The sequence below is a fragment of the Melanerpes formicivorus genome, unplaced genomic scaffold, assembly GCF_026170545.1.
Source record: "Melanerpes formicivorus ecotype bairdi unplaced genomic scaffold, bMelFor1.0.p_v2 SCAF_22, whole genome shotgun sequence".
Classification (NCBI taxonomy): Eukaryota; Metazoa; Chordata; class Aves; order Piciformes; family Picidae; genus Melanerpes; species Melanerpes formicivorus.
In genome coordinates, this window is record NW_027142374.1 from 7521011 (window position 1) to 7533708 (window position 12698).

A 12698-nucleotide genomic window follows, 5' to 3' on the forward strand; every position below is an offset into this window, starting at 1 on the left:
TTAATAGAAAAAAAGACAGTTGAGAAGCCTTGCTTGTTGTCTTACACAGGGAATGAAGTTTTGTACTCATGCAGCTGTTCTCATGCCTGCATTCTAGGATGGCTCCATGACAGCAGGATTAAGTATCCAGAAACCACAATTCTCATGAAATAAGGAGCGGCTCTTTCTTTCCCTGTTGTCCCTGTATGTTGTAACATAGGATGCACCACAAAGGATTCATCTCCTGCCTTTTTTGCTACATTTATAACAACTCAGACTTAGTAAGATGCCATGAGCTCATATACCAACCTTTACACAGCACTCAGATTTGCATCTCTTTGCAGATGTACTTGCAGGGTATATAAGAGAGAAAAACATCTGGCTTCAACGTAATCCAAGCTGAGTTGTGATATTGATGAAACGTGTCTCTTGGGAGGCGAGCCAGGATATTACTCAGTGCCCTGTATTATGAGTGGTCATATCCAGTCTGTAAGGCAGTGTGGATCTTGGATTATTCTTAATTTAGGCACTTCTTCAAGAGTTTCAAGACTGGGTTCTGTCACCTTTCATTTATCAGACTATATTCATCAGTACCTCCATATCTCAGAATATTTTATTATCCAGGTCTTTTTCTATGAAACAGTGCACCTCAAGTAAGTGAATATGATCTTTCTTTTGTTCTTCTTAATTCAGTTACTGCATATTCTACTGTGCCTTTTGGTTTTAATTTCTCCCATTTTGGTTCCAAGTCCTGATCATCAAGTTTCTGCAGTTGTGACAAACAGTAACAAAACTGAGCTTAATTGTAAAATCCCATCCCCAGCATTTACTGTCTTGGTTGGTTTTAAAGTGAATTGTGTTGACAATTAATAAAAATTCAACTACATTGTATTTTATATGAAAATATAGTTTATGGCATTACTGGTGAGGCAAGAAATACTGAGGAAATTAAGTACTCTCTTGTTCCAGTGTAATAAAAACAAACCCTTTTTAGAGCTGCAGGAAATCAAATGGATAAACGTTCAAATTGTATTCATGTATTTATAGATCACTGCATTGCTGAGATGTTTAGGCATGTATTTCTCTCTCTGTGCATAAAATGAGGCTTTTAAAAGTTCATAAAGAATTAAAAATATTTCATGATAACTTGTTTTCTTAAATTGACTCAGATGCATCTTTAGAGAGAAGTGATGGTTTGTGAATTGATTAAATGAGGATTGAATTCAGCAATCAAGTGGCCTTACAAGATTTTTGTCTTCACTATTAGCGGTAAAATGGTGATGTTAGGTCAATATTGAGAGACCTGCTGGAGATGAAGAGAATTCTAGAGACTTCTTTTTATGCTCCTAGGGATTTGAGTGGTTAGCATCGCTTAGGCTGTACAGTTCTAAATGTAATTGAGCAGTTCATTTTTGTTAATTATCTAAACTTTGCCATCTGCTGGAGAGCCTTTTAGTGACATTATAATTTAGTCCAGTTGGAGCTCAATTAGAGTTTTGTGACTAGTCTGTTATCATGTGTTCACCAAACAAAATCCTACACACCGAACCCTGGGCAGTTTTGTTAGGCAATTTTTAAACAAGCATCTGGAATGACTGTGACGAACTTACTGTGTTATGTTGTGAGGTTGTTTTAAGTGCTGTGGATTTTATTTTCATGTATCAAACCAGGACATTTCCATGGCAATTGACACCTTCCAGCTTCCTGAATGTTTGCATGAGTATGACACAGAAATTGTCATGCTTTTTTGAACTGCTTCATCCTTACTTAGCCCAGTATGATGCAGGGAGGGGTAAGGGATAATAAGGGAAAAGGCAGAAAAGAAGCCACCACTTGAGAAGAAACTGCTGCACACAGCTGCTTTACTTTGTGCTCCCCTGTAGTCAGAAAATGCTGCTCCAGCTCCATGCTGAGCAGTTCAGAGTACAGACTACTGTTTTGCATGGATGTTCCAAAGTCACTTAGTTCAGTTCTGGAAGAATGGAATGTATGGAACATATAATTTAGAGCAGTTCTGCTGCACCTGGGCCATGCTTCGTAACTGCTCACTTTGTGCTGTAATGTGCTGGGAGCAGCACCTCTCACTGGCCTGTTATGTGAAGACTTTGGATTTAGTATACCTTTGTGCACTCATACTTCTAACTGGTGCTGAGGCTCTGTTACAGTTTAGTGTAATGTAACATTTTGTTTGGGTTTGATTTTATTTCAGTGTGGTAGGGCATGTTCTGTAGTAATGCAAAGTGGTCCCCTTGTGCCCTGCAGAAATGAAATACTATGAGGAAAAAAAATCTGTAACTTCTTGGCTTTTTCTTCACATTCAAGGAGAAGGACCACGAAAGCAATATCGTGTAAGATTTCTGGCTTCAGGAAACACTAAAAAGTTGAGGCCATTGAAACTTGACTCTTACTACTGTAACCAGGACACTAGAATATTAGGTTGTGAGTTATATTTTTTAGTTCTGGTTGCATTAACCTTTCCAGTGGGAGTAGATTGTAGGAGCTGTGACTTTTGTCATCATACTTTTCCATTCCAAGATCATAACAGCATGTGCATAAAATCCTCCTAGACTTCAGGACCTCTTGGTGCAAGCCCTTGTTCTTTCCCCAATCTGTTGTAGTTAGTAATAAAGAAAAATTATTTTCAGGCATGTGTCCATGTAGTAGTAACACGATTGTGGCACAATGATAAACCAGGTTTATTTGGAAGAATGCAGAGTGCCATGGAATATTTCTTGTGGTTAAAGGAAGGATTTATCTGGAAGTTTTAAGTACCCCCTCTGTAAATACCTCTTTTGTTGATTTAAACAACTGCTGAACTTGTTTGGGGGAAAACAACAAGGATCCAGAACCTTATCAGCAATACCAGTATGATTTGTTTTTAATTGTGTGGTAGAGTGGCATAATACACACAGAGAGATAAAAATATTGTTAGGGATGTAATTGAAGCCATTAAATGATTTTTCCAGTTGCAGTCAATATCAAACCCGGGTGTATTAAAGAAATGTTTGAAGATTTCCATACCTCTTTACCTCTGCATGCTGTGATGCTGTAGTGACTGTTGTATTGCCTGCTGTCTAGTGGAGCTGTTTCTGCACAAATGCAGAATCAGTGAGGTGACAGAGCACGAGAAACAGGTGGTGAGAAATACTTCATGCACAACTGAAGCAAGCAGTGATGGGGAAACATCTGAAGGTTGTATATCCTAATTTTGTCTCTGTTACGGTTTCAAGAGTACTCTAAACAAAACACCTGAAATAGTTGTTTTGTTTTCCTTGTGTAATTGAAAAATGCTTAATATTTTTATAAATATCTGTCAAGAATTTCCATCTGAGTGGTGGCTGACACACATCTCTCGTTTTCAGCCATAAATACATCAAATTTTTCATACCACTTTTGTTAACTCTTGGTGTCATACAATTTCTTCTGTTTCCGCCCCCCCCCCCCCCCCCCATCCTCTAAGATTTCTTCTTGAAAGCAGTGCCACTAAGTGGAGATCGGTAAGGTTTTGCTGTGTTCTGTCATCACCAGCAGCAGCCAGTTCTGTTTTGTTCCAGACCATGAACATGGCCTGTACAGACCACAGCTGGGCATCTCTGTCACAGACCACAGAAATGATGGCGTGCTGTGGGGGCAGATGTGAATTACCCTGGCCTTGTTCTTCAGGGAGCAGTCAGAACCTTCCTTTTTCTTTTTTCTTTTTTTGTTTTTCCCCAGCATGTCTTAGATTTAGATGAATAATTTTACTGACCAAGAATTTTAGGTGTCTTGACTTTAGCAAACTCCCTAAAGATGAAGTTTTTAGGGGGGTTGACATCTGAATTTAAGAAAGACTTTGAGACGTAGTTCTTGTCCCTATTATCTCTGTTACCTAACTGGGAAAGGAGCCCAGGAAGCCACTGAAGTGAGCAAGTAAGTTTCTCTCTTTGGTAGATGGTTCTTTTACCCAGAAGTTTTCTTCCTTGTCACTCAGTAGTTTGAAACTAGTAATAAAAACCTCAGTGTATTGGTTTGTGCTTCAGGATCTTGTGAAGAGAAGCGTTCTCTCAGGCAAATATTAGAAACAGAACACTAAACTGCATTTTATCTCTCTCCTTCTTTAGATTTCCTCTTGACAGATACTATCTATGTTTCTAATCAGTGTATTACATGAATGTCTTCTATAGCATTGTTATGCCATCTGCAAGAATCATACAACGGCTTAGAGATCATATAGTTCCAGCCCCCCTGCCACTGGCAGGGATACCTCCTATGAGACCAGGTTGCTCAATGCCTCATCCAGCCTGGTTTTGGACACTTCCAGGGTTGGAGTCTCCACAGTTTCTCTGGGCAACCTGTTCCAGGCACTAGCCTCACGGGGAAGAATTTTTTCTTAATATCTAATCTAAATCAATCTTCCAGTTTGAAGCCATCACCCCTCATTCTGTCACTCTATGCCCTTATAAAAAGTTCTTCTCCAGCAGCCCTCTTGTGGTACCAGAAGGCTGCAATATGGTCTCTAGAGCCTTCTCTTCTCCAGGCTGAACAACCTCGACTGTCTCAGCATGTCTTCATAGGAAAGGCATTCCAGCCCTCTTATCTTTCAAAGAATTCTGACAACATCCAGTGCTGCACGGCTGAATGACTCTTGACACATGCAAACCAACCAGATGTGTTTCTGGCTTAGTATATGATGTCCTGTTTCTGCGGCCTTGCTGATAGTAATCAATTAACAATTTCCACACCTCCTAGAGAATTAAGACATTTTGGAGGACACACAGACAGCTTATTTTAGGTACCCCTGGCTGCCTAAAATAGCAACTTAATTGTTTTATGTAGTCAGTGAATAGAGGCTGTCTTTTCAAACGAGCCTTTCCACACAGTTTATGTACATGCTTTGCCTTTCAGAGCAAGGGTATTCTTTTAAAGCAAAAATAATTGTCTAAATTAGAGTATCAGAATGTTTCTTTTCCTGTTCAAGTACATGTCTGGATCCAGACAGAGATTTGGGAGAGTTTCTGGCATACATCAATTTTGTGGAATTAAAAAAAACCCAAAATCAATGGCAGGCCAGAATGCCAGATGAATATTTTATTTCTCCCACCCTTAACCACAGTTGTCATTACCTGCACTTGTGCTTATGAATTATGCTAAGAACTTCAGCGAGGTATTTTTATGCCAAATGTCAACAAGTGTGTATTTCTTTTTTTTACCCTCTGACTGCCACTTAGCAACATAATGTGGAGGAAGTATAAATGTTGTTCTTTCCCTTTCTTTCTCCCAAAGGTAAGGGAGGGTTCAGGGAAAACACGTCATTCACAGTTGTTTTGTTTCCTGGAAATTAATCCAGTCTGACCAAAAAGTAAAAAAAGACAATGTAAATAAATCTGTTTTTCCTTGCATTCAAGTGATTTGATGATGCATGTAAATCACTCCTTGAAATCTCCATTTAAGTTGGCAAAACTCCACTAGTCATAAATAAAGTGGTTAGAAGGCTGTCATGTGGGTTGTGTTAGGCTGTCTGATCTCTTACAGCTAGGAGAATTTTATTCATAACCATTTCACTTTCTGAGGAAGAGCACACTCTGCCCTGTTTTTCTCGCTTAAAAATTAATTGCAGATCGTGACTTGGAAGCTGCTTGGTTTTTTGTGGTCTCTGCCAAACTGAGTTATGAAGTTGCTTTTCATTAGGAAAATGGTGGGGGATCTTCTTAAGTGTTCCTTAAATTCATCCAGAGTGAAGTTTCTGAATGAAGAAGTAAAAATCTTCATGAGCTTCACTGATCAGTAACCCAGAAATGGGAAAAAAAAAAACACCAATAAATATTGACTATTCTTTCTTCCTGAAACCCTGGCACCAAGTCTCCCTTGTTGCTGTCAGCTCTTTGCAGTTATCCTGAGTCCAGCATGTTTGACACTCATTAATTTCAGGATGTTTTGAATTAGCTAAAGAACAATATTGAGGCCCTTTTGGGCTCAGCTTATTGACATAGGGCCTTTTCTTTGTTCAGTGTGTTTTCTAAGGTAATTCTGCTTTTACTCGGTGAAAGAATCTCAGAGTTGTTCTTACTGAGCTGAAGGAGTTTTCAGAGCAGATGGAATTTAAGTCCTTTGCCTATCACATAAAAGCAATGGCAGTGCGCTGTTTGTCAGCAGAGGGTAGTAGTTTGTAAAATGAGATCTTTAGCTGTTTTCCCATCGTGCTGATAATACTTGAGGAAGTTTTTAGATATCCAAAAAAATAAAAAGGTTTGCTTTAACTCAATTCAACAATAGAAAACTGAGAATGTAATGATACAGAGGGGTTTTTTAATTGAATTAATTTGATTAAATGTATCAGTTCTACAGTGATTAATCCTCTGGGAGCTATGTTTCCACATGGTGGGCTGAGCAGATTGTGAAAGAGAGGCTGTCACAAAAAGTAGATTTTTAGGAGTCCGGGATCTTGGATTCTATTCTTGATTCTGTCACTGAGTCACTGCAAGCCTCCTAAATTGCATGAGTCACTTCATGTCTCTGCCTCATTTACACTTCCTATAAAAGTATTACTTACATCATGCACGCTGTTTGACAGCTTCCTTTGCATCTCCTTCCCCTCTGTCATGTTTAAGCCTCTGAAGTAATTTCCAGTGTATCCAGTGTTGCCTAAACTTTCTATCCACTTTGGCTCTGTAGATGTGACCGTCACCAAAACCAGGTTTGGTGAGAAATTTCATTGTTAATAATTGTCATTAAATAACAACAGCAACAAAAAAAACCCAAGTATTTAATGACTTTCATGCCCTCCTTTGTTTGCACTTAAATCTCCTTTACTAATTTTGATGCTTTTATACTATGAAACATTTAAATTCTACCACAAAGACCTTTCAGGCACTTCCCAAGTGAGTAATGTATTTCCTGTAATGTATCTCTGTTACTATTTCCTATTGCCCCATTTTGTGTCCTGCTGTTTGTTACCAATCTGCTGCATCACATTTAGGAGCTGTAGGTTCTCAGGGATGAAACTTAATTTTTTTTTTTTTTAAAGCATTTTTACAGCCTACAGAAATTACAGGTATACAACACACTGAAGTATTGCATTTTTGCTCACCTGCTTGTACTGTTACTTCAGATGATTCTTAAGAGGTTCTCTAGTGCTAGTTTACAAAACCAAGGTGTGTTCTTGAGGACTGCAAACCTTAATTTTACTTTTTGCTAAACTTCATGCTATTTGTTATGGTAACTCAAGAGATGTAGAACAGTTTTGCTTTCTTTAAAGCTTTTCAGTGTCTTTAAAGTGTTTGCAAGCGTTTCTGTATCCCAGATACCAGGAGAAATGAAATTCTTGAAAAACCTTTCTTGAGAGCTTCTGGCCAAAAAAACTTCATTTGAGAAGCTGAGATTTGTGTAGCATAGCTCTGCTGAAGAAAAACTTGATAGCTGAGCAACAATTTGGTTTGTGTTGGTTTGTTTGTTGGTTTTTGGGGGGGGTTATTTGTTTCTTTGACTGGCAATTTACTTGATCTTACTAGGACAGCCAAGACTGCATAAATATTTAACCAGAAGGGCTGTGCGTGTGTTGCGTGCATTTTGTGTCTAAAAATAGTTTTCTTTGAAGAGGATTCAATTTTGACTTTGCCTGCTTCACTTGTAATGTGGAGCAGAACTCCATATGGAAAAACTAACGTTGCCTTTCAACTTGTTGCTATCACGTCCTGCCATGCAGTCTGCAGCAATATATGTAAATTTGCTCTGCCCATTAAGGAATAAGGGACAGCTGAGGTAGAAAAGGCTTTTTAGAATTGGAGAATTTTTTTTCTTTAGTAGTTTTATCCAACTTTATTAATTGTTTCCACTTACCTTTCCTTAAGTCTAAGTTCAACTGAAAAATAATGGAGTTAGTACTTCTTTTTTTAAACCAGGTATCTAATATGGCAGATTTGGTTCCATACAAATCCTTCTGTCTAATGGAAGAATTAACAGAAGAAAATGTCTTTGAGACTAAAATCACATTCTAATCCTACAAATAAACAGCACAAAATCTCTTCTTCTTATCAAGACTACCCACACACAATTACACAGTGACATTCTGAACAGCTCAGACCAGTGACAAGCTTTTGAGGAAAAGCAGCAGACACTGTCTTGTCTGTATCTTACACTCGCTTTGGTCACCAAGAGACAGACATGGTAAGTGAGGCAGAACTCTGAATTTACACACATAGAGCTTTGTGGAGCGTATGAAGTGTATAGGGAGTGCCAAGCTGCTGCCTCTAGAAACTCTCGTTCTTTCTTCCCAGAACAGGAACAACAGAAGAAAAAAGCTCATGCAAGCTTTTTTTGCCTTTTAAGTGTTGAGATCTGCTGACATCTCTGAGGGATGATGCTATTGAGAGCTTAGGTTTGTGCACTGTAGACAGCTGCCCATGAGGAACTCTACAGGATACCATCCACTTGTTTTACTGACATCAGAACAGTGAGTAGATGGTGATGTATTCACCACCCACAGAGCTTAAGTTTAGACTTAAGGATAATGGCTGAATTCTGATGGAAAGCATCTCTAAAGACATGTGTCCTGCTATGCAAACATTTAAAAATGGAGAAATTAAAAGAGTTAATCTTCAAAGTGATGATATAGAGTTGCTTTTCTTTAAGGTTTTCAAAAGGTATCTGACACTTTATAGTTTCAACTGTGGTAGTAGTAAAAGCGTGATTGAGAAGGTGACCGATACTCTAACTGTAACATACAATACTTACAAGGCAAACACTTCCCAGGTTTCAAGCAGTATATGATACACCTATATCAACCTCTTCAGGGCAGGATTGTTAAGTTTTAAGCTAATTCTTCTAAAACTGACACCTGACAGAACTATTGGACTATTTTAGTTTCAAAACTTTTGCATTAGCAGACAGGATATTTCATATGCAGCCAGCACAAATGAATGTGTTCTTGTTGGCATTTCCCTTCAGCAGGCTTTGTTCCCATTGCTGATGGCTTGTCAACACAAATTTCCCCAGGTAAATTTTGGCTTAACTTACATAACAATGGAGACAAAGCTTTTTTGAAAGATGAAAACAAATTGCAATATGAGATCTGGAGACAGGGAAAGGAGGAACAGAATAGCAGCAGTATTCTGTACTGATCAGTCACAGTGGTGTCAGACTTACTCAAATCTCTGATCTTCTGCCAGATACCTCACTTATCACTATTCATTCTGCTGAAGATACAGGACACCTGCACAGAAGTGTATAGTCATGGAGGTGTTGAGCAACTTTTCAGGCTGTAAAGAAAAAATAGCAGGTAGCAGTTCTGAAGGAACTAGGTGCAATTGAAATGGCACTGCCATCTGATCAACAGTATTTTAGTTATCATGAGGTAGTTACATGAAAACAAGATACTTGTGCTGGTGTTCTGTTACTGAGTAATGGAATTGGCCAGCTAGGCTTGCTCTGTGTAAGTGTGCAGTACTCGCTGCATTACTCTGCTGTCATTAAATCTGAACCACTTTGTTTGCTGTGTATGCCTGAGGCGTTCATGCCTTTGCCTTTGTGTTTCCACTGTGTTCAGGTGAAAGCTTCATATCTGAGCTTGTTATCAATATTCAAATTTGTCATGAGTCACACATCTTATTTCAGCTTATTACCTCAGCATTCGAGCAGGCAGGCTGAGACATGGTTTGCACATGCATTGTATGGTGTCTCTGTACAACCCAGAGCATGTCAGATTAAAGATGGATTCTCATCTAAGTGATGCCTTCAGAGGGGTAATCTGCGTTATACTTCTGCTGCTGGCATTATTAGGACTGGGTGTACACCCAGACAGCAGTCATCTTTTGCCTCAAAAAGTCACAATTTTGGCAGCTGTAGGAAGTGAAACAAAGTTAATAAACTCCTAGGATCAAGTTGTGCAAAAAAAAAATATTCCTTTTTTTGAAGGTTGTGAATTCTTACAATATAGGAAGTGTTTTGCATGGTAAGATGGTTGCATAATTTAGGAAAACCAGCTTTAAAGAAGTATTGGCAATATCTATGCATGCAGTATCAGTCTGGATGCTCCTCAGCAGTGGTTGTATGATAGAGGTACAGCACACCTCAGGGAAATGAGACATTTGCATATAAGCAAACCTGTAGATTTTCAGAGGATTGGGGTTTCTGAACATATTTTTTTAGTTTTTACTAAAAGATGGGGTAAAATGTTAAAAGTGCATATTAATAGATTTGTTAAATAAACCTGTTTAGAGCTTTTAAGTTCATAGATGCCATCTCGGGCTCCAAATACCTCCACTATAAGTAGCTGGATTCCTGGAGAGTATTCCAAGAAAGTAGCCCAGGATATTGACTGTGTGCTTACATTCATTGATTTTGCAGCTGTTGTTGGTTCTTACTTAATACCACACTAGATGGACTTTTGGTCTGAGCTGTCCTTGTTGTTAGTATCCTCCCTTTACATGTGGTTGGATTCTTCCCTGTCCTGACATGGAGGGATGCAAAGGCTGCATTAGCTGTTCATATTTTCATATGATGCCCTTATGCTGTGGCTGCGCGAATTGATCTCTGAGGTTGCTCCAAAAGGCCAGGCAATGGAGGATGATAGCTTTGCCTGGTTGCCAGCTGTTACAAAGCTAGCTTTACAAATCCCATCAACAAAACCTTGGAGAATAGCATCTTTTGGAACATCTTCAGTGAAAGTCACTGGTTAAATATCACACGTGCTATGCTTTGAATCTCCAAAGTGTTCCCTGTTCTTCACAGGTCGGTGTAAGTCTGTCTATCCCAGCATAAATACGAGAAGATTTATCTTGGCTAGTTACAGTCCCAGCATCATCTCTCCCATCTAAGGCAACTTTCTCTGGGGTTGCCTGGACTTAAATTATGGGTAGCATAGGCCTGCTGGCTGTTAATTACAAAATAAATTAGTCTTCATTATTAGAATCTAAATTTATGACCTATTGTAACATAAAAATACTGAATCTTGATTCCAACACAGTGATTTTTTTTTTTGTCGGTATTTTTTTTTTTCAATTGTAGCATGTCAGGGGAGAAAGCCTGCCATGCCACTGCCCCAGAATAAGGGTGCTATTTTAACTCTTCAGTGTATGGTATTAATTCTGATGAGAAGCTATTTCTGGTTATACATGTGATTTCTTTTAGCTAAACTATTTTTTTTCTTGGGCTTCCTTATTTGGGCTGCTTAGTAAAGTTACACCACTCCTTGTAGAAAATGGTGGTGTTTGATGCAGAGACTTCAGCCATATTCTAAACTCTATGGCTGCAATTATATCAGTAATGGCAACCACTGGCTGTATGCCAGGTAAAGGGAATAATGATCTAATTGTTAGATGAAACAATGAGCCATGTGAAGAACGCAGAAGTACTGTAGTAGGCTTCTTATCTTGAATTCTCCTTACTCATCCAAAAGCTCATGTAGCAGTTTTTGTTGGAGATGAGCAAGTTTGTATTCATACATGTCATATTTTGAAACTTAAGAGAATAAAAAATTCTGAGATATCTTCACTTTAACCTTCCCTTTACAATTTAACTGGTTCTTAACCAAACTTCTGCAAGTAGGTTTTTACAGATGTTCTTACTCACGGTACTGCTTCTTGTCTGTTAACTGCTAGAATGTGTACAGATTGCTCCTGTGCTCAATTTTACTATTAGGTGTACGTTTGTCTCTAGAACAAGTACGTTAGCCAGAGGATTAGCTTAGCTGGTAGCATGCTTCCTTGTTACTAATCATCACCTCTGCTTCACGGAACAGCTTCAAGTCCTGTATGTTTACAGGCCTGTAGAGCCCTTGAATGTTTTTACTTTTTCATGTTCCCCTTTGCCAGTAAGCATGAATTTATTTATTTTTTAAAGAGATTACTCTCCTTGTTTGGATTTTTTTCACTGAATAATCAAGTTCAGCAGTTTGATTACTGTATTATGTGTTTGATTATTGCAGGCTATAGAATGTCCCCTCTCTGCTGTACAGTTTAATCCCTTCTACAAGGGATTTGCTAAATTGCAAGTCAAAGAGCCATTGCTTTTGTAACTTTTTCCAAAACCATTCTGCTGCTTCATTAATGAGATTGCCATGGTGGCAAAATTGGTCAGGGAGGAATGACCCTCAGAACACCACCTGACTGGCCAGCCAAGAGCTGAAACAAATGTCTAAGGAGAGAGCTGGGAGTGCTGGTTACAATGGCAACTGGATTATCCAACTGGTCATCATTTCATCAGGATTTACTTTTTTTTGTCCTTTATATTTCTCAGTTGATTCACTAGATCCTTGAGCTTAAAAAACCCACACAAACAAAAAAATCCTCTCAAAATTCTGTTTTGTCTTCAACAGTGCCCTTAAAGATAGTCGTTTTCCCCCAATGACGAGGGATGAGCTGCCACGGCTTTTCTGCTCAGTGTCTCTACTCACTAACTTTGAAGATGTATGTGACTACATGGACTGGGAGGTAAGGACCTTGCATATCTGTTAAGGAAATTACTTTGATACCATGAACATCTATAGCAGAAGTCACACCATTTGAATAACCTATGTGGGTTCTTGTCACTGTTTTGCACTCTACATGTTGTTTTGTGTACAGATTCAAAAGATCATTTTGACAGGACTGTCATCACCTTAAAAGTCTGAGCCATGAAAATGGAATAAAGTTGCATTCTTGCCCACTGAGGCACTCAAAGTCAGCGTGGCCTGCACAGCTGTACTTATGTCTAAGACTCCATCAAGCAAGGTATTGTCTGAGACCTCTTTTGCAGCACAGCTAACT

At 38.8% G+C, this 12698-nt stretch overlaps 1 protein-coding gene across 2 annotated transcripts in view; it reads left to right on the plus strand.

Moving 5' to 3' along the window:
* AMMECR1 (AMMECR nuclear protein 1) overlaps nucleotides 1-12698 on the plus strand; it is a 106117-nt gene that overhangs the window by 75683 nt on the left and 17736 nt on the right. For both annotated transcript variants that reach the window (XM_068152038.1, XM_068152036.1), the window contains one exon: nucleotides 12269-12383. In XM_068152038.1, the coding sequence (XP_068008139.1) occupies nucleotides 12269-12383 (115 nt within the window). The remainder of the gene's footprint in view (nucleotides 1-12268; nucleotides 12384-12698) is intronic.